This window comes from Macrobrachium nipponense, chromosome 39, assembly GCF_015104395.2.
Source record: "Macrobrachium nipponense isolate FS-2020 chromosome 39, ASM1510439v2, whole genome shotgun sequence".
In the NCBI taxonomy this organism is placed as follows: Eukaryota; Metazoa; Arthropoda; class Malacostraca; order Decapoda; family Palaemonidae; genus Macrobrachium; species Macrobrachium nipponense.
Window position 1 is genome coordinate 20,485,735 of NC_061099.1, and position 23,067 is coordinate 20,508,801.

The following is a 23,067-nucleotide window of genomic DNA, read 5'->3' on the forward strand; positions in this document are numbered from 1 at the left end:
TCTCTCACTCTCCCTTGTCACGTATGACCTGATTCATCGTTCTTTGTCACGCTCTGCTTAATGAGGGGAGAGAGATGGGCTGGAAGGGGTTTTGGTCCAGAGGTGCCCATTAATGGGAAGGATTTCCCATAGGACTTATTGCTGCTACGGGAAAGCCGAGTATAGGAACCTCATCATTTCGAAAGGATGCTGATTTCTCCGTTGTCCGACGGATAGAAATGGGTGGTGTATTGATGGGTAGGATTTCCTATAGGAATTTATTGCTGCTGGGATCGGGCAAAAGCCTGAGTATTAGAACCTTAAGGTCCACATCATTTCCGAAAGGTGCTGATTTCTCCGTTGTCCGATGGATAAGAAAATGGGTGGTGGTAATTGATGTGGTAAGGATTTCCTATAGGATTTAAATTGCTGCTGGCTCTAGCGGGAAAGCGAGTATGAGAGGAACCTTAGGATCCCCATCAGTTTCAAAGGATGCTGTTTCTCCGTTGTCCCGATGGCTAGAACATGGGGTGGTGTAGTTGATGGGTAGGAATTTTCCTATAGGATTTATTATTGCTGCTACGGGAACGCCGAGTATAGGAACCTTCAGGATCCCCTCATTTCGATCGAAAAAGGATGCTGATTTCTTTCTTTCTTTTCTCCGTTGTCCGATGTCTAAATCCTCTCTCTCGGTGGTGTATTGAATGGGTAGGATTTCTATGGATTTATTTGGCTGCTACGGGAAAGCGAGTATAGGGAACCACCTTGGATCCCAGTCATTTCGAAAGGATGCTGATTTTCTCCGTTTGTCCGATGGATATAAATGGGTGGTGTATTATGGGTAGAAATATCCGATAGGACCTTGATTGCTGCTACGGGAAAAGCAGAGTATAGGAATCGAAGGATCCCCATCATTTCGAAAAAGGATGCTGATTTTCTTTCTCCGTTGTTCCGATGGATCCGAAATGGTGGGTGTATTGATGGGTAGGATTTCCTATTTAGATTTTAATTGCCTGATACGGGAAAGCGAGGTAATAGGAAAACCTTAGGGATCCCATCATTTCGGGAGAAAAGGATGCTGATTTCTCCGTTGTCCGGAATGGATAGGAAATGGGTGGTGTTTCCTTGATAGTGGTAGGAAATTTCCTTTATTAGGACCTTATTTGCTGCTACTGGAAAAGCCAGAGGTATAGGAATCGAAGGAGCCCCATCATTTCGAAAGGATGCTGATTTCTCCGTTGTCCGACGGATAGAATGGTTGTCTATTGAAATGGGTAAGGATTTCCTATAGGATTTATTGATGGGCTACGGGAAAGCCGAGGAAACTTTAGGAACCTTATGATCCCCATCATTTTCGAAAGGATCCTGATTTCTCCGTTGTCCGATGGATAGAAATGGGTGGTGTATTGATGGGTATAAATTTCCTTATAGGGGACTAAAATTGCTGCTACGCGGAAAGGCAAGTTATAAGGAATCGAAGGAGCCCCATTACTTCGAAAGGATGCTGATTTCTCCTTTGTCCGAAGGCCAGAAATGGGCTGATTGTTAATAGAAAGGATTTCCTATAGGACTTATTTCTGCTACGGGTAAGGTCGAGTATGGGAACCAAAGGATGCTGATTTCTACACTGTCCGAAGGCCTGGACTGATTGACTTGAAGGATATTCAAACATTGGTAGGATATAAGACGGCATGCAAGAGACGTATTGCTTCTATAAGGTCAACAAGTCGGGTAGTCTCGAGATTCTCCAATTTCCGTAGAGCATACCCATTCTTTCGATAATTTTCTCATTATTGGTAATTATTGCCAAGAAAACGGTAACCAGGAAGTATGTTAAGGATTTAGCAATCTGTGACTGTGTAGAAGTTCTTGCAGATGCATGAATAATCTTCCTTTAAATCCAAGTGCGAGGCATATTGGCCCCCCTCAGTTTCTCTGAAGCATCTTCCTCATCTCGGAATCCCATATTCTGTCCGCGAAAATTGCATCTCATTTCCACCAGATGCAGCGCTAAGTTTGGCATCCTGAATGCCATCTATACTCGTGCCTTCCGCCTCGTCTTTGTTTCTTCTTTTTTTGGATCACCGAAGTTTATCCTTATCACATTTTCCCATCTCGTTCTCTCGGGATCTCGCCTGAATGCGCTCATTCACAGACTCGTTCATTAAACCTCCCCTTTCGTTTCAGTTCCGCCTTGCGCAACGTTTTCTATACACGCATCTTCCAGAGGGGTTTCCTGTCAGGTACTGATTCAACCAGGGCACGCGTTTACTCACTATCATTCTCTCGGCTCTTACTCATCCATCCTCACCCTCCCAAAGAGAAAGAGGATATTAATTCTCGTGCAGCTAGTCACCCTCCCATTCACCCACGCACACGCCTCCCCGCCTTCCCGCTAGAGGTCCTTCTTTTACCGCTGCGCAGCAGTTGCGCAGAATTACACGTTCCTCTGCAGCCATCATCAGTGAGCCCATCTTCTGGAAACGCAACCCACCCCATCCAAAATGCCCATAACAAGTCTCATGTCTCTTGGTTTCTTAAGTGGGTTCGTAGCCCCCGCCCCCTCTTCCTCTCCTCCTCCTCCACCCACCCCCAAGGCATCCAACCCAACCCCCCGGTGTCAGCTATGACTCAACGCTCATCTGTTCTTGGATCTGGAAGGATGACCCCCTAGTCCAGGAACACTTCCAAAACCTGGTTCCCACGCCATCGTAAAGGCCACGCCCTTTTTATCCAATGCCGTGGGTGGTTTTGTCAAGAGAAATGATGCCATTGTGACTGGTTCGAGAGAGAGAGAGAGAAAGAAAAAAAGCTGATTTTATTAATGTTTTCGTGTATTCAATTTCTGTTATTTAGTGGGCTTTAGGTTACCGTTGTCAATTCTTTTGAGGAAAACTTATTTTTGGTAAAGGAGAAAGAAAGGCATATTTCATATCTCAAAATTTGAGTAACGACTAAACAATTCATCAATGAATAACAATGAATTACATCAGTGTCTAAAAATTCTTCAAATACAACACTGCATTAATCACAGGAACCAGTTTCGTTCGTGTATACGATACCGGCAGAGCGAACCAGCCATATATGAATGTGAGGGAATAAATCGGAGATCTCAGATTTTGAAGATACGATTACACAAGAAGCCAAAGAATTCCTTCGCAGTGTCGTTATGCTTTACATCACTGAGATAAAATTTTTGAAAAAATAAAAGTACTGGGTAACTTGATCTTCTAGTTACAGTGGTTCCCAAACTGGGGTCTGCGGACCCCTGGGGTCCAGAAGAAGGTCCTAGGGGGTCTGCGATATAACGAAAAAATTATTTTTTCAACTTCAGAAAGAAATTGTGACTGTTTTCACCAATGTTACTTTGTATTGAATTTAAAACAATAGGAAAAATTACAATTTGCAAAATATTCACTTATACTTTGTGCAGGAATATGCAAATATTAAAATGTACTACGTTGTACTTGGTATCACGGTATGGTAATGATAACTTTTGGTTAGATGGGGTCCTCGGGCGGGACTAATATCGGGGGGTCCTTGGTATGGTCAAGTTTGGGAACCACTCTTATGGTACCATGAAATCTCCCTTACTGGCTATCAAGAGAAATTCGCGAAACAGTGTCGTTGTTTAGAATCAAATTTAATACAACTCAGTTTGCTAGGAGTTTCATCTTAGTTACAACTAAAATGTGGAATAGTGTGCTTAGCGCAGTTTTGGAATCTTCTAGTTCCTCGTTGGACGAGTGGTTTACGTGCTCGCCTAATTCGGCGGTCGCGAGTTCGAATCCCCGCTGTGCCAATATGGAATCAGAGGAATTTAGTTTTGGTGATTAGAAGTTAATTTCTCGATACATTGTAGTTCGGATCCTACAATAAGCTGCTAGCCACATAAAAATATCTAATCCTTCGAACCAGCCCTGGGAGAGCTGTTAATCAGCTCAGTGGTCTGGTTAAACTAAGATATACTGAACTTCGTGGAATCTTCTGATCTCTAACTCTCTCTGCTGACGTCTTGTGAATGACAGATGTATCGGTTTTATTTTGTATTCTCTCATATTTATTTTTTTTCAACTCTTCCTATAAAGTGTCTCTCTATGTAGAGTGACTTCTCCTTAGTTTCATGCGTATATTTTTAATTTCTATTAGCTCATATTAATTCATTTTTTACCTTTTCCTCTTGGGTTTATAGACTCAATTCTGTCCATAAGGGTTTTCAGCTGAAGATTCAAAGAAAGAAAGAGAGAATAAAGAAACAAACAAACAAGCAAAGAAAGAAAGAAAGGAAGGAAGGAAGGGAGGAAGGAGGGAGGAAAGAAAGGAAGACCTGATATGATTTCGTACACTTCGCAAATTCGTCTTGACATCGTTAGGGGCCGATCTCGAAGCCCACCTTTGGTCAATGAATCACGGGGTCTTTCAGACTACAACCGTCGGGACCAAGGAGGTGACCCATCCATCCCACGCCCGTTCGGAGGAAGAGGAGGAGGAGGAGGAGGAATAGGTGGGAAGATTCGCCCATATCACCTTGCACCCAATTCCACCACGCCCATAATCAATTTTACACGTGACTCTTCACGCTCATAATGTACGACATGTCTTTGATTCTCTCCGCCTTCAGACTTTCACCGCTCAGGACGTCGACGACTTTATAGGATGGCCGGGACAGGCGTGGGTGGGTGAAGGAGGGAGGGGGGTGGGGGAAGGAGTCACAGAGAGATGGAGATGGAGGGGGGGAAGGTTTTGGAAGGAGGGGGGAGGGGGTTTGTTTCAGAGACGTAACAAGGAAGGGGTGGGGCTTGTGGCTGGCACAGGTGGCTGCTTGTGTCAAGAGGCATTTTATTCAATATGGCGACTCCGATTCTAAGCTTCGTGTGCGTGTGTGTTTTATATTATTTTTTTTTTTCTCGTGCTTCAGATTACAAGGGGGAAGAGGAAGTAACCTTTGGCATCGGACTGATCTTGAATTTTACGCTTGTGTCAAGCGATTTCTATTCTCGAAACTGTGTAAAACTGTATTTTTATTCCGAGATTCTGCAAAACTGAAAAGGTTTTAGCTCGATTCCAATGCAAAAAACCGACCATGAATCAGGTTCACAGAAACAAGAAGTAAATTGCAAACCCAGAGATTGCTCGACTAGGCCTGTGCAATGGAGTAGCCAAATGATTTTAGAGAATTATAAAGCCTTTCTAAAAATCTTTTATCTTTGCAATTACAAAAAATATGAATTTCATATTTGCAACTTCAAGAATAAGGAAGTGATATTCTCTTCTGTTGCTTGTAGTCCGGTACTTCCTTTAGTTACGTTAGTGATTGATGAAAAGAGATGGTAAGTATTAGTCAGGATACACTGAGGGCTGCTCAGTCATGATGTCTCTACCTTAAGCATTTACAAAAAACCCGTTACTTGTTTACGCATGTAGAAACTAAGAGGAGTTACAAGGAGTTACTTACAAAGATTAGGATGTCTCAGAGACTTGTTAGTCCATCCGAGGAGACAACTTGTGCTCGCTTATCTCTTGGAGCAGGTTTTACTGTTCATTCACAGTGTCCCAATGAGTTAGTCTAGCTTTCTTTTAAACTCTTCCACACTGTTGCTGTTTACAACTTCTGGTGGCAGTTTATTCCACGTGTCACATATCGTGTATATAAAGAAGATCCCACAATGAGATATGTTGTATCTCTTCAGTTCTAGTTTCCATCCATTATTTCTTGTCTGGTTTTCGTTTAATGTGAAGAGGTTACTGTCTACTTTTGTTTCCATTATTTCTTGTCTGGTTTTCGTTCAACTTAAAAAGGTTACTGTCTATTTTCTTTGTGCCTTTCAGTATTTTGAATGTTTCTATTAGTGGTCCTCGCAATCGTCGTGTTTCTAATCCATACATGTTCACGGTCTCTAGTCGTCTTTGGTAACTTATTTGCCTGATGGATGGAATTAACTTTGTGACTCTTGCTTGTACCCCTTCTAATATATTTATGTCTTTTCTTAGTGTTGGTGACCAAAATTGTACTGCATATTCAAGATGATGTCTAACTATTGATGTGTAGAGCTGCAGCACCGTTTCCTTGTTTCTGTATTTGAATTGCCTCTTTATGCATCCCACTAGTTTCTGTGCCTTCTTTTCTGCTTTTATGCACTGTTTTGTGGATTTTAAGTCTTTGGTAATAATGAAAAATGACACATGTTTGCCCCTACATTAAAGTAAAAGTTATTTTTCATTCCTGATCTTTCCTGTATCCTGTAAGTGAATATAATTAGAGAGGATAGTAATGTCGAATTTCTGTCATGAAATGAGAAGGAATTCGCCCGTCCTGGAAGTATGAATTAGTTATGAAAACCGTTCTAATTATCAACTGATAAACACTTATTTTATTTCGGGAATTCGGTATATAATGATAATAATTCAAGACTGCTTTGTCACTGTAACTGGTAGTTGAAACAAATAATACACTATCGTGTGTATTGTTTAATAAATTTAATGTCACATAACATAAGTTTCTAATTGCAATAACAATGAAGGAAATAACGAATCGTGCGCATTGCAATCACGCATATAATGTAGATACTTGCATGATACGTTGTATCTTAATCAACTAATAAAATATACGTCCTCCCAACTAACTCATGCCTTGCAAAACTCCTTTCTCTCTCTCTCTCTCTCTCTCTCTCTCTCTCTCTCTCTCTCGTAAATCCACTTTCTGTTCTCCGCTAGCTTCATGAAAAAGGATCTTATAAATCGTCTGAAACTTTTCTTCTTCTTCTTCTTCTTCTTTTCTGTTCGCAGAGCTCATGAATATTCCATAAGTTAACGTCCCTCCGTAATACATCTTTTGAAGTAAAAGTCCAATATGTTAATCGGGAAGCGAGTGATTCATTTCTCATTTCCCACGCACTGGTTGAAGCGCTTCGTTATAAATTATTACTACTACTACTACTACTACTATTGTGTTTCCATAGCCCTCCTTTGGGAGTTCGTTACATCGGCTCCCCGAAGAAAATCAGAGGATAAACAGTACGAGCTAATTACAAGAAAAAGGATTTGCTATGCAGCTATGTTAATCAACAAACTTTGTTTAAGAGAAGGCATCTCCCTGGATGATGATGATAATAATAATAATACAGGTTTTATTGAAAATAATGGCTATTTCAGCCGCGTTTATTTTGTATAGAAGTTTCCCTATTCTTCTTATTACTGACTTTCCTTCTGTACTCAAATTGGCTATTAAAACGCCAAATGGGGGATTCATGTCATGTGGCAAATTGAATATATTATACAAAATTGAATATATTATACAAAAATGTATCTTTCTTAAGCCTCATTGACAAAAGATACTAAATGACTCTTTCTGGATTCCTCTTCCTCAGATAGAGTTGTCACGTGAATAACAAAAACTAGATGGAGAAACAATTCCACATTTATGTATTTGTGAATGGGAACCGAACAGATTCCCGAAAGTTGTCTGTACAGTTTTATCTTTAAAGATATGAACATGTTACAATAATAACTGTGGATAAGTTTCTCCATTTTTAAACTATTGAGTGTTCTTTGAAAACCAGATGTATTACTGTACTATTGCTAATAATATATAAACGAGAGTTTATATAATGTTCGGAGGGGTCCACAATAATAACAATGTTAAAGGTTCATGCATAATTTATAAACATTTTATAAAAGCTTTTGAACTCTTCTCTGGGTTCATCTTCCAGAGAAGTGTTTGAAAGCTTTTATAAAGGTTTATAAATTATACACGAACCTTTAACATTTTTATGATTGTGGACCCCTTCGAACACAATAGTAATAATAATAATAAATAATAATAATAATAATAATAATAATAATAATAGTAGTAGTACTATGTAACTAAGCTAAAAAAGATAGCATTTAGCAAGACAACAGACGATGCAAGTATAGTTGTAAATCTGTCAAAGACATCCTAAGAAAATCGTTTTGGAGTAATGCGTTTTACGCAAGTAATGCAGGAAATTCCTTCTCATATCTTAAGTCCGTTTGGAAACATTCTAGCGAGTTAAAAGGACAACTTTCCTTTAATGTTTTCTAGTATATCCGGAAGCCTCGATGGTGAGTCAGAAGAATTCTCAGTGGCATTTTCAAGTTCTTCGTAATCATCCTTTTTCTGGGAATTCTTGAGGAGTTGAGGAATTTGTGTTCGATAACTTCATGCCAGTGCCTTACGAATTCGTTAATATCTATTTCTATGATTTTGTAAGGAAATATATTCGTAGGAGACTGTTTTCATTATGATTTTAGTGAAACGTAGACGATGTAAAATTAAAAGGGAAACAAACTTCTCTTATCTCAATGTCAAGACACGAACGCTTATCACTTAGCCACGAATATTATTGTCTGAAGGCCGACAGGAATAAGTACAAGGAATTTCTAAATTTCTTAAATGAAACGAAAAATGAAAAGCGCGGAAGTGGTTAAATCAAGGTGGAGAAAGGGTCGTCATCCTTCGTCCTCCTCTCTTCATTCCAGGCGTGGTATATATATATATATATATATATATATATATATATATATATATATATATATATATATATATATATATATATATATATATATATTTATACAAATTAAGTTAAGCATATCTTATTTCAACCAGACCACTGAAGCTGATTAACAGCTCTCCTAGGACTGGCCCGAAGGATTAGATATTTTTACGTGGCCATGAACCAATTGGTCACCCAGCAACGGGACCTCCAGCTTATTGTGGGATCCGAACTACATTATATCGAGAAATGAATTTCTATCACCAGAAATAAATTCCTCTGATTCCGCGTTGGTCGGGCCGAGAATCGAACTTCGGACCACCGGATTGGTGGCCGAACGCGAAAACCACTCGTCCAACGAGGAACTGTATATAGCCTAATATATAATATATATATATATATATATAATAAAAATATTATTAATATATTAATATTATATATATATTATATACATATTTATATTTATATATATATATGTGTGTGTGTGTGTGTGTGTGTGTGTGTGTGTGAAAATAAATCCTTCTGTTAAAACAGAATACGTCTCAAGTATAAAAGGCCCATTAAAACACTCCGGTTGAAAGCTAAGGACTATATTTCGGTGGACTAGCTTCCAGCCTTATCAATTCCACCGAAATATAGTCCTTAAATTTAAACCAGTGTTCTAATGGGCCTTTTATACTATATATACATCATGCCTATCCAGTCGTCCTTTTCAATAATTAGAGAGAAAAAAGACGGATAGCTGCTATAAGATAACCTTTTTTTATGTAGGGCACATTAAAAAGATATTTAAAAAAAAAGAAAAAAGCTTTTACTTTCGTTTTTCTGTCTGGCTTTTATTCGATCGTGATAGCCAAGATGGCGCGCCACGGTACTGGTCTTCTCATGGACAGTCAACCATTATTTCCATTTTCATTATTCCGTATCTTTTCCATCTCCCACCAGAAGAAGAAGAAGAAGAAGAAGAAGGAGAAGAAGAAGAAGAAGATGAGGAGGAGGAGGAGGTTAAAGACTCGTTTTAAATGAGAGAGAGTTCAGTTCTCCTTGGCAACAAACTTTCTCATTTGTATCCGCCCGTATTTATTCCATCTCTCAGATTTTGACTGGAATAACAAGAGAGATCGAAGGTTGTGGGCGTGGGCGTGGGCGTCGTGGGGGTGGGTGGATATTCCAAGTTTCCCATTGCTAATGAAGCAACTTAAAATTGTGTTGCATTGTTCGTCTCACTTCCTTTTACGTCTCGTGATTCGTCTTCATCGAGGGAAAACAAAGGCTTTTGAGTCACGTGACTTTCGTCGGTTTTCTTTTGGGTTAAACACCTCACAACACTCATCTTTTTCTTGGGCGCGGGCGGGGGTGGGGGGGGGGGGTGCTCTACTTCAAAAGGCTTCTTGCCCTTTTGTCATTATCACCACCGTCATCTTTTTGGTCATCATCTTCATTACCAGCTTCACTATCCCGGAGTTCTCATGGATCAACCTCTTTCTCTCTCTCTCTCTTTCTCTCCCACCATGCCACACCCTTTCTCACGCCCATAACCCCACCCATCCATCTGCGCCTCCCTCCCCCAACACTCCGTTCCTCCCCCTCTCTCTCCCCTCCCTCTCTCTCTCACGCCCCATCCTTTAACCACTCCCCCTCCTCCTGCTCCTGCTCTCCCCCCCCCCACCCCCCCCCTTCCCCCATCTTCATAACCCATTCTTTCTTCAATGTCGGTGAAGCATAAAGAAACTTTGTCATGGGTTTTTGACTTCGACTGAGCGACCCCCATTGCCACCCATGATCTTGTAACTCCCCAGTGTGGATGGGTGCGGAGCAGAGAGAGGAGATGGGGGAATAGAGAAAAAGGGATAGGAGTAAGAACTTAATTTTTTCCTATGCTCTCTCTCTCTCTTTCCCTCTCTCTCTCTCTCCTTCCTTTTTTTTATAAGCTTTTATCTCGTGTCATCTCTTCCTTATCTGTGCCTTTTGTGTTTTCGCCAGAACATTTGTCTTGGAAGCCCTGATCTAAGTTAGTATCAAAAGCCCTGGGAAAAAGGCTTCGAGAGTCGCTTTTTTTTTTCTTTTTTTTTTATTCCTGGGTTTTTCAAAAGCTCCCTCTTATTCCTTACCTTTACTGAATTTAGCCAACGATTGCGTCCAAGTCGTTCGTGTCATGTATTATTTTTTTTTCACTTTTATATCTATTCTTTTCCAAGTTTCGTATCTTTGTTGTACATCAGGTCTCTCAGTTTTTTATTTTATTTTTTATTTTACACCATTGTGTTACATTCTTACATTTTCACTCTCATTTTCAGTTTTCTGCAAAAGAAAACTATTGCGCCGTCTTTGTCTGTCCGTCCGCCCTCAGATCTTAAAACCTACTGAGGCTAGAGGGCTGCAAATTAGCATGTTGATCATCCACTCTCCAATCATCAAACATGCCAAATTGCAGCCCTCTAGCCTCAGTAGTTTGTATACGTATATATATATATATATATTAATATATATATATATATATATATATATATGCACTTAAGGTTAAAGGTAGCCATTATCATTCGTCTGGCACCGATATAGGTACCAACAGGATAGGCCACCACCGGACCGTCTCTAAATTTCGTGGGTCGTGGCTCATGGCCACCACAGGGCGGAAAACTCGAATGCGCGGAAGAAACTTCGGCGCATTTTTTACTTGTTTTTATCTCTCGTTTTTATTCTCTCAGTTATATCAGTTCATTGTCTGATCTTCCATTCTTATATGGCTTCAAAAGGCTCTTGTAATATTATAGTTGCGAGTTAATATCATTTTTAACATCGGACTGACGATAATTATAATTATAATAATAATACTGTTGTTAATTTCTGAGTAATATTATTTGGATTCATTTATCACTGACGGAACATTTCTTTCAGGGATTATCATAATTCTTGTGGCGGAGTTAATGATATTGATCATTATTACATATATATATATATATATATATATATATATATATATATATATATATATATATATATATATATTGCTTTTTCTGTTGTTCAATCAAAATTTCTTTTCTTTTCATAATACCTTGCTATGTTGCGTACCTATATAATTGCAGCAAATACTGCATCAGCATCTTGTACTACTCCTAGCAATAGTACTGTCACAGCTGCTAATTTTACTGATGATAATATAATTAGAAACTTAAAAACACTTTTAATAACATCGAAAGTGCAACACGAAATGAGCTCTGAACAATGACCAAGTTTATAGGAGAAATCCATATTGTCTGCTGCTTCAGGAATTACAGGAATCCTCCTCCTCAACTGGGATTTGGAAAATGAGACAACGTGAATTATCATTTCATTTAAAATATTCTCCCGTGTAAATCTTCTTTTGTACAAGTGATAAAAGGGAATCTGAAAAATCGAATAAACATTGACATTGTCCTCAAAAATGTTCATTTTATCTTTTCTTTCAGGTTGCGAGTTCAATAACCTTTGAACTTAATCTCAATATTAACTTTATTCTCAATATTGTTCATTCTATCTTTTCTTCCTTCCAGTGGCGAGTTAAATAACCTTTCAAATTGTTCTCAATAGTAACGTTGTTCTCAGTATTATTCATTTTAGCTTTTTTTCCAATGGCAGGTTCAGTAACCTTTCAACTTATTCTCAATATTAACTGTGTTCCCAATAATGTTAATCAACTTTTCAACTTGTTCTCAATGTTGTTCATTTTATGTTTTCTTTCCAGTGGCGGGTTCAACAACCTTTCAACCTATTGAGAATATTAATTTTGTTGAGAATATTGAGAACATTAACTTTGTTCTCAATATTGTTCATTATATCTTTTCTTTCCAGTGGCGGGTTCAATAACCTTCGAAATTGTACTCAATACACTGATCATTTTATCTTTTCTTCTTTCCGGTGGCGGGTTCAACAACCCTTCAACTTATTCTCAATATTAACTTTGTTCTCAGTATTGTTCATTAACCTTTCAACTTGTTCTCAATATTAACTTTGTTCTTAATATTGTTCATTTTACCTTTTCTTTCCAGTGGCGGGTTCAATAACTTTTCAACTTGTGCTCAATATTAACTTTGTTCTCAATATCGTTAATTTTTAGGGGTGGGTTCAATAACCTTTGAAATTGTTCTCAATATTGCTCTTTTTTTTCTTTCCAGCGGCGAGTTCTATTTGGGATACAACCGTTCGTCCCTCGCCGGCGTCTCCTGGTACCACCTCATTCATCCGGAAAATATGAGGGAGGCGCAGACGAAGCACAGACTCAGTGAGTATTTTACGAGTCGTCTCGTTAGCCCATCAGACGCGGGAAAGAGCTCGTAAAATTATATAAAAAAAAAAAAAAAAAAGTCTATGCATGTATGTACAGATTCAGTTCTGCGTTTTTGTGTGAATCTAAGATTATGCCCACTTTCATAGGTGTATATATATATATATATATATATATATATATATATATATTATATATATGTATATATATATATATATATATATTTATATATATATATATATATATATATATATATATATATATATATATATATATATATATATATATATGTATGTATTTAAGGCTAGAAGCCACGAAGGAAATTGAAACAGTGGAGTGCTGCGAGATCTTTCGACTCAGCGTCCTTTGCTTAGCAGACTGACATTTATAAGAAAATGAGTGTACAAGGAAGGGTCGTATAAATGACTGCTAGGGATTACAAAGGAAATAAATACCAAACGTGTCTTTCTCCGTGTCACAACTTAGCTTATGTCCATTTTTATTCAGGCCACCAACTTAATGACAAAATATCAATTTTTTTTCTTCTATGTTTTTACGAGCATTGCGCATTGTCAGTCCCCAATATTTGGATCAAGAAATTTAATACGCAAGAAAAATAAGGAAAGATTTATGTTATCTTTCACATATATTAGATATTTGCTATAAAAAAGGCCACAAAAAGTTTTATAGTGTAAGTAACACGGAGAAAGAAACTTCTAAGAACATTCTCAGCTTGCCTTATTTTAGCGGTTTTGAGACAATAAAATCATTGTTAAAATCTTTTAAGGTCAACCTTGTTTTTTCCTATAATAACACACTAAAATGAATGCTAATAAAAAATGGCCCCAGGGAAAGCAACAACATCATATGTAAAATTCCATGTATGGACTGCCCTTCCTTTTATAACGGCCAATCTAGCAAGGACTTAGGAGTAAGAATGAAACAGTATAAATATTCTGTCAAAACTGGGCAAACCTTCAATGCAATATTCATTCAAGTGAAAATGACCTCTGAATAAATTGGATTGGTAGTTCAGTAACTGCAATATCAAATCAAAAGATGTCTTATAACGAAATCTTTTAGAATTTGCCATTATAATACAACTTATTTCCAATTGTAATTTTAATGACAGTTGTGGCCTGTTTTATTTGGACCCTTGTATCAGTAACATGTTTAAGAATGACCTTAAAGATACAATCACAGACTTAAATACAAATGAGTTACCTTATAGATATTTTCTTTGTATATGTATGTTTGATAAATTTTTTATAAGTTTACCTTGCGAAAAAGGTTTTTCATTGTTTACCAAAAATTTGTATGTGGTCAGTTGCCGCCCTGTATTAATCCTTTCCTTATCTTGTCCCGGTTTCTGAGCAGTTGGACTTAATCTTTTTGTAAACCTCTTAAATTGTACCCCCGTTTTTGGGGAAGGATTAATTAAACCTTCTTGCAGGTGTGTTGGATTCTAGGCACTTATTTCCTTTATGATCCCCATCTGTCATTTATATGACCCTTCCTTGTACACTCATTTTCTTATATATGTCAGTCTGCTAAGTAAAGGACGCTGAGTCGAAAGATCTCGTGGTACTCCACTGTTTCACTTTCCTTCGTATATAGGTATATATATATATATATATATATATATATATTATATATATATATATATACATATACATATACATACACGAACACAGTCATATGTAAATATGTATAAATATGTTTGTCTGTGTTATTTGGAAGACCGGGGGCTTTGGCACTTGTTGAACTTTCTATGTCGGTCTATGAAACAGATGTTATGAAAGTTTTCTGTTCAGAAAGTTCACCCACAATTCACTGGTTAAAAAAAATTAATAGTGGCAATGACTGTTGCGTAGTTTTTTCTTTGGTGCTACCCCTGTTAAGAGGAACAACTTAATATTAAAAAAATATACTTTATAGACACTGAGTTTTATTTCATCTTCTGCAGTTACTACCAGCGAGCAAGACCGTTCCTGCATCTTGTTGCTTCGACTCCAGGCCGCCGGAGGCGCCTGGCGTTGGGTCCACTGCGTCTTGCAAGTCAAAGATGGCGCCGAATCCTGCCAGCAGACGCAACTCGGCGCCCTCACAGGCCCCCCGCCCATAACGAGCGGCAGCGGAAGCGCCAGTGCAGCAGGTGCCAGCAGTAGCAGCAGCAGCAGCAGCAGCAGCAGCTCCACAACTGCCAGCAGTAATAGCAGCAGTAGCAGCGCTAGCAGTAGCAACGGGAGTGGCAGCGGTAGTAGCAGCAGTACTAGCTCTGGTTCGACTCAGCAGCCCGTGATTGTGGCCACGAATCAGGTGCTCGGAGATCGTGAGGCGGCCGTGCTGAGGGCTAATTCTTGGCTCTATCACTATTATTCGATGCAGTCCAAGTTGCAATACGGGTTGGCGTACGACGCGCACGCGCAGCGAGTGCACGCGTATTACCCGCAAGTTATGACATATCAGGTCAGTGTAAGTCTTTCTTTGAAAGTAGGTCTTGCAAAATTCTTTTTTATTTGCATTTACTTGTTTCTGTTTCCCTAATTTTTCAAACTAATTTATGTTGAAGTCGGCGTCAATAACCTAGGTGTTGTGACGCCAGCCTTTTAGCCATAAATCAATTAATCTTGTTGAAGTATTATCTCTTCCTTGCATTCTTTGCAAATCTAGCTGCTAACGAAAGAAAGGTTTATGAAATACAAGATAAAATATTCCATTATGATGCTCTATGTTAAGAGATAAAATTAGAATAATCGTCTTTCCGGAAGGGGTTCAATGGCAAGGATTTTTAGTTGCTGAAATTGCAGAAAAAATGTTGCAGTTACTTTTTAGATCAATTTCAAGTGCAAATGTCTGTATTGTTTGCATTATGGAGCCATTGTTTTTGCAGTTAGTTTTGATCGTTCATTGTGAATATTAGAATTGCTGTTTTCAAAGCTGAACATAAAAAATACTGAATTCAATTCGTAATACCTTGAAAAATCCTGCAATTAAACCATTAACTTCTTTAACTTCCAGAGTGACCCAGGAGCCGCCTACATGAATTCTTCCGCCCTGAACGGCACCCACTACCATCAGCCATACGCCCCGGCAACTGCGCATGCTCCCTACTCTCTAACGACGCCATCCGCTTACGCTCACCTCCAACACTATCACCACCACTACTCCGTCCGTCTCCAACACGGCCTGGACTACTCGCGAGACGCCGCGTGGGGTTACTACGACACCAACCACACCTCCAACACGACTTCGTCATCATCATCTTCTTCAGCGACCCACGGCCACGCGTCCTCGACCTCCCGGAGCAGTAGGTCCTCCGAGTCACCCACAGACACCAAGAGGAGGTCCTCGCCTTCTGTCAACCACGGCGTCTCCGAGGGCAGCGGCGGCGGAGCTGGTGCCGCAGCAGCAGCAGCAGCAGCGGCAGCAGGAGGGGGCGTGGCCGTTGCAACCCCAGTGGCCGTGAGGGCTGCCCCTGCGGGAGTTCACAAAGGGGCTTCCTCTCCCGAGCTGGAACACCTCGACGTTCCCTGGAAGGCTTCGCCGACGCAGGAAGTGCCCGATTACCCAGAGTACTCCCCTTACATCACGCCTCCTTACTCGGCTGCTACGCCCACGAAGCATCACGTCTTCTCCTTCGATCCCAACGATCCGAGGGACGCCCACACTCAGCATGACCAGCACGTGCCCTCAGGACCTGCTGATCCAAGAGATGCTCCTTGGTATTCCCACGCCTTCGTCAGGTAATTCAGTTGGTATTCTGGAGGTTACGTTTCTTAGCAGAAAATCATCTGTTTATGAGTGAGACTGATAATTTTCATTGCATATATTAAGGAAGAGAGAGAGAGAGAGAGAGAGAGAGAGAGAGAGAGAGAGAGAGAGAGAAGCGCTTTCAATCACCTGCAGTCATTTAGCATATGAAGCACTTTTAAGTGGCAGAAATGTAATGAGATGGCAAGTGAGTAGAGTGATCATCTGTGCAAAAAGAAAAAAAAAATTAAAGAAAGAAAGAAAAACAAAAAAAGAAGCAGTAGGGCAAAATCATATTTCAAAACCCGAACCTTTGAATTATTGGTTATTGCATATAGAAATGTTTTAACAGTCAAATTATTATTTCTTTGATTCTCGGCGTACTCTGTCAAAAAGACTCTCTGTTGGGTTGCACGGCCACACCCACCCGCCAACCCCCCCCCAACAAAAAAAAAAAAAAAAAAAAAAAACGCACACACGTTAGTTTATTCCTCATGACTATCCCTGTTTTTGCAGGGGTAATAGTCGCTTATTAGAAAATATGCTAATATCTTCCTAAAGCTGGGGGAGGGGGACATATTTTTCGAAAGATGAGGCTTGCAACGTCCTCCAACCATCTCGAGTTGTTTGTTTTTCTTACAACAAACATTAATTATGCCTTGTCTTTATTTAATTTCCACGCATTGCATATGCATGAAACGACATTTTATTTGCAACCACTAGAGTCAGTAACCGTGGTCGATCTTCCAAATGTTTTATAACTGTCACAGGATAATTCTAGCTAGACTTATGCAAATTATTCAGTTTTAGACCGTAGAGTTACATACAGTTGCTTGATTCTCTGCGCATTTTTACAATTTCAGTCTACCAATCTCTTTCTAATTTCCTGTCATTAGGTTTTTAAATTGTATGACTATTTGGAGGTTTGCTAGTGGCATTATCATGCTCAATATATCTTGATGTTTTAATTAATACCAAGAGTACCTAGATATTTTTCTTTTTCTCAAGATTAGTCTATTTAATATATATAATATATATATATATATATATATATATATCATTATATATATATACATATATATATATATATATATATGTATATATATTGTATGTATGATATATAGGTTTGTATGTATATAATATATATATATGTATATATATATTGTTCTGTATATATATATATATATGGTATATATATGTATGTATGTATAAGATAGTATTATTATTATATATTGTATGTATGGTATATATATAATTATATTTTAAATATATCTTATATTATATATAGTAATTTCAGAGAGTTTAGTGATACATCTTAGCAGAATATCATAGTTTATTTAAGTAACTTTTCGCACACAAAAAACACAGTGCATCGTCAGTCTGTGAAAATAAAAAAACACTTACATTATAAAAGGAATTCACAATAAATACTAAAAATATTACACCATTAAAATACTGTAGAAGTTAAAAGTTAAAGATTTAAAAACGATGCAAAAGAATCAAGAGAGAGAGAGAACTAAAACACCAACCATCCAGTGTAAGAGACAGAGAAGGAATGGCAAACTTTGGCGTTCCAAACAAGACGACAGCTATGCCAGATACAAAGGTGAATCCGTAGAGTTACAGTAACTCTACGGGTGTTTTTTGTGTGCGAAACGTTTCTTAAATAAACTATGATATTCCACTAAGATGTATCACGAAACCCTCTGAAATACTAAAATATATATTATATATATAATATATATATTATGATATATATATTATAATATATAATAATATATATATATTGATATGTATATATAGTAATATAATATATATATATATATATATATATATATATACATATATATGTATATATGGTATATATATATGTATATATAAGCATATATATATATTATATATATATACATAATATATATACATAGATATATATATATATCATATATATATATATCTATTAATATATATAAGGAAGGAGAGAGAGAGAGAGAGAGAGAGAGGTAATAATAATAATAATTTGTTTCTGTCTTTCAGGTGATCTTCACACGATGTCGTTAAATTATATTCCCATTATTATTATTATTAATTTTTTTTATTTGTTACCAAGATGGCCCAGAGTTTTGACTTTGATCAAAGCGATTGGTGGGACCCAGTTTTTCAACATCCATATAAATATATAGAAGTTTATGCAGTTAAATCATTCACATATGCAAAAGGAAATGATGTACAGTTGTGAGTTCGTTTGGTACCAGAGTCACTTTTTAAGTTCAACCGGGTACGTGGATGACAGATTAAAGTTCAGTTTGGTACTTGGGTATCCTTTCTAGATTTATTCTGGCACCAGGGCTGCTGTAAGTCCCTTTGGAAGTTCCTTTGTTTAGTTCAACAATGTTGTATCGAGGTTTAGATAACATTTGACATTTTATCTATAACATTTCGTATCACTTTCAGGATTACTAGTAGAACATTCACTTGTTTCGTTCACTTTTAATAGTTACGACTTAGAGGCATACTCTAGTATCCTATCGGAATACACTACAGTCACATAAGACTATTCGTAAGCTCCTTTCTTGTCAAAACACCGAAGGACTGTAATATCCAATATCTACTCTAGTATATGGCTTGTTTCCCGTATGCTTCATTCTGAAAGAGTACGCACCGTTAGCTTGACTTTAGGGCAAACTTCTCTAAAACAAGGATTGATATTGTGGTCATTTCCTAAAGTGACCGCAAAAGCGAAAGGCAGACTCCCATTTGCTTCCCATTCACATCAGTAGCAAAAAATTTCCGGTCTCCCAGATCGGTAGCAAAAATGTCCTGCCCTCGATAACAACAGCAAATATTTCCGTTCTCATAGATCCGTAAGTACTACTTTGCTTTCCGTAATAAGCGTTAGTATTGCTCCTCGCGATTGCAATATTTCCGTATTGTTCTGGGGGGAAATTGCAGATTTAACCAGCGTTATCATTTGCTGTGTGGTTTGAGGCATGTTCCCGTACGTGGGTTATTTCTCTCTCACACCACTCTTCCTATCTCTCACAACACACACACACACATTCATCCTCAGAGTTAAATATCAACTCCTTTATTAACGGCCACCAGAATCAATTTTATCTTATAACCTCCATATTACCGCCTTCTTTTCGAACTCTCTCCACTCCGTCACTTCATCTGTTTCTTATCGTCTGCTGGTCTTTACCTCATTGTGTTCATTGCAATACTGTATTGAAATCACCATAGTTCATATTTCTTCTGTTTTCTGTTAGAGCAGTGAAGTTCGAAATAGCCGATAGGCCTATGCTAAAGATTAAAATTTAGCTGTCAAAACCTTATGGTTTCAAGCCGTCAGCGATCACTGTGAAGTTTCACTATATTCTGTTTTTTTTTTCATCTGTCCATCCGCCTGTGGTGTTTTTGTATGGTAACACTGCGTCCCGGGCTTTAGATAGTTACATTCAGCTTACATTCAACGATTATAATAATATCATATTTCGAATATTAACGGTGTAATTAGCATGCAGTAAATTATTAAAACACTTTTCAGTTGCAAATGTACACCCAGATATCCTTTTATTTACCTAAAACTTACAAATAGCGTAACTATCTAAAGCCCGGGACGCAGTGTTACCATACAAAAACACCACAGGCGGATGGACAGATAAAAAAAACAAAGTATAGTCTCAGTCCCTTGGCCCGAGACTTATGAGTCAGTTTGAAATAAGTTTTGATTTCGTTAGGCGCTAAGCTGAGAACTGTTTTATAGACCCAGTCTCTTAGGGTACCAGGTTGGTAATCGAATAGTTCAGTTTTTTTCTTGCTTTGTGACCACAAGGATGTTACAGTGAGCATAAGGAGGAAACACCACTACTAACTGTTCCACGTAAGCAATAGTGCAGTACGTGCACAAATCTTCCTAATCGTTTCGTCGTCAGTACAGCAATAATTACGTTTTTCCTGGAACGGAGACATGATCTAGATCTACCAGTTACCAAAAGCTCCCAAACCATGCAGCAATTCTGTGAATGAATCAGTTTATCAAATGAAGAAAAAAATTATTCCTTTTATTAAAACGTTCTGGAAATAAAACCTGTTTTATGGACTAACTTAACCCCTGTTTTCCCCCTTCAGTGATATATAAACTCCACCCGAAATTTATTCAGTGCATCTTTTTGTAAATAAGCCTCCGTAGCCGAGATGTTTATCATATACAAGCTTCTTAACATTGATGTAAATAATTTATTATCCTTCGTTTGTAATGATTATAAATAGCTTTACTTGGCTTGTATCCTTTTGAATGCATGACACCAGCGTCCGTTACTGACGCTCAATATATATATAAATATGGCTGTTGTTGACTGACTGTATATTACTCGAAGAGATTCTCCAAGCCTTTACCAGTTGTGATTTCAGAATCAAATGGCCAGTCAATGAAACAGATACTCGCCATGTTGTGTAATCAACAAATAATTTTGAAAATATTTTGTTTTTATGCCATATATAAACATGTAAAATAATAAAAATTTATATAAAATGCACCAAGGCCATGCATCGCAATCAATAGTTGATAGCAACGGATCTTAGTGAAATAGTTCTTTTCAAGTTGTGCTGGTTCCTGTTTCATAGCGATAGACATATGCTGGAAGTGGATTCACATAGGCCTATAGCAACTAAAGTGTGAAGTGGATTCACATAGACTATAGCACTAAAGTGTATATCCCTGAACTTGCGTTTTGTGTTGGCAAAGGCGTTCGTTAACTCTGAACGTTGATAGCAGATGATTTAGATAATTTTCATAGCGATTTTAACGATGTAGTCTTTCAGTTGTGCTTGAATTCTATATATGTGTAGAGTTAGATCAGTTGAGGGAACACGCTAGATGCTGAGGAAAAACTAGAATAAAAAGTTCTGTCATGTGTCTTCATTCTCGGATGTCGAAATGGGTGGTTTATGTCCTGACTACTATAGGTGCTAATTTATGTTAATAGTTGTTATGACTGAACTTGAAGCAATAAAGATTTTAAGAAAACTCCTGTTTACTTATCCTTTTTGCAAGTTACAGACAATGTACACTCTGTACAAGGTGAGAGGAAGGGTGGCTTTATGCTAACCAATGCAGCTTCTCTTGTGTAGAATGGAAATAATAGTAAGTACTGAAATTATGGAAATAATTATCTAAAATAAAAGTTTTCTTGGTAGCACGGATTCAATTTGTCAAATAGACTATTATAGTTGCAAACTCCCACTTCCATGGATGACGGATGAGTGGTAACTGTAATAAAAGGGGAAAAAAATGTATTTCCTATAGTACAGCTACAATCGTTAATATTTGTCAACATCTCAGCCACTAATAAATGCCTTGGAGTTTCATAACCTAAAAATAATATTCTTTTTGAAGTTTGAATGATATGAGACTGCTCTAAACAGGTCTCGTCGTTACACTTTCCCGACGTTTCCGCAAACAGTTTGTCATGTCAGGTGTGTGCGATGGACGTTTTAAGTGACCTCGGCCTTGTCATTTCGTTCGGGTTTGGGAAAAGACTGAATTTTATTCGCTTGTGTAGACACGAAATTCAGTACATCGCCAAAGAGCACAAAACAAACCAGTTACTCTATTATTTTTGTTGTATGTCAACGGAGCCCTCCCGTGTTGACTTGAAACAAGAGCTGCACGACCAATTGAAGGCGTGGCAACCAGACTGCTTACGGTTAGTATTTTATTTTTTAGAAAGATGATTTTACAAGGAGGGTGAGCCACCTTCGATAAGGAATTTAAGGCATTTTGTAACATTTCCCCTGTTTTAAGGTTTGGCTTTATCAAACATTTCTTGAGGAGAAAGTTCCTTGAAGGGGACAGCTCCATATTGTTTGGGTTAAGTACTTCGAACATTACTCAACCGCTAGAAAGCAAAAGACTTTAGCTGTAGGATGTTTATAATTGACAGATAAAAGTAAGATGCTTGTAGCAATAGATAAAGACCCGGTGTGATTTCAAAAGCTATTGCTCGCCACACGACGGTTTGTTCTAGGCCTAATATGTTTTAAATAAACCAGAGCGTGTTTTACTGCAGCAATTCGATGATACCGAATCCGGCAAGAACAAAATAAAATTTGTACTTTACCGCCGTATGTCAGGAAGGACCTACTAAGTTGCTGAACTTAACGTGGGCGAGGGCAACTGGACGATCACCACGAACTATCTTAGGGTCCACAGATAAGAATTTTCCTTCCTTCAGAGGGTAGGTAGGCGTAAGACCACCGTGGTGGTCTTGGTAGGCGTATCTACTTACACTCTTACAGGCTAGTAACAGCATTGATACTATCCATTTCATAAATATATTTAGCAAGCTGAACATCCCTCAAAAGAATAATCGTCATTTCCACTTAATATTGTTTATGACATCGTAGTCTAGGCGGAACTGTAGGTCTATATCGTTTACCAGCTTTTTGAACTTCAATGGAAGTACAATTAGCCTTAGCTAGTACAGTTTTATAGCTTTCTTTAATGACTGATATGGAAGAGTTACGTTCGATTAATGGACGGATGGTATCTGGTGTATTGCT

The 23,067-nt window shown here is 38.0% G+C and overlaps 1 protein-coding gene across 2 annotated transcripts in view; it reads left to right on the forward strand.

Moving 5' to 3' along the window:
• The window catches only part of LOC135210183 (neuronal PAS domain-containing protein 4A-like), a 118,669-nt gene extending 100,098 nt beyond the window's left edge, over positions 1–18,571 (forward strand). For both annotated transcript variants that reach the window (XM_064243014.1, XM_064243013.1), the window contains exons 7-10: positions 12,644–12,750; positions 14,720–15,222; positions 15,775–16,499; positions 18,541–18,571. In XM_064243014.1, the coding sequence (XP_064099084.1) occupies positions 12,644–12,750; positions 14,720–15,222; positions 15,775–16,499; positions 18,541–18,544 (1,339 nt within the window). In that variant the 3' untranslated portion in view covers positions 18,545–18,571. The remainder of the gene's footprint in view (positions 1–12,643; positions 12,751–14,719; positions 15,223–15,774; positions 16,500–18,540) is intronic.
• Positions 18,572–23,067: the final 4,496 nt, after the last annotated feature.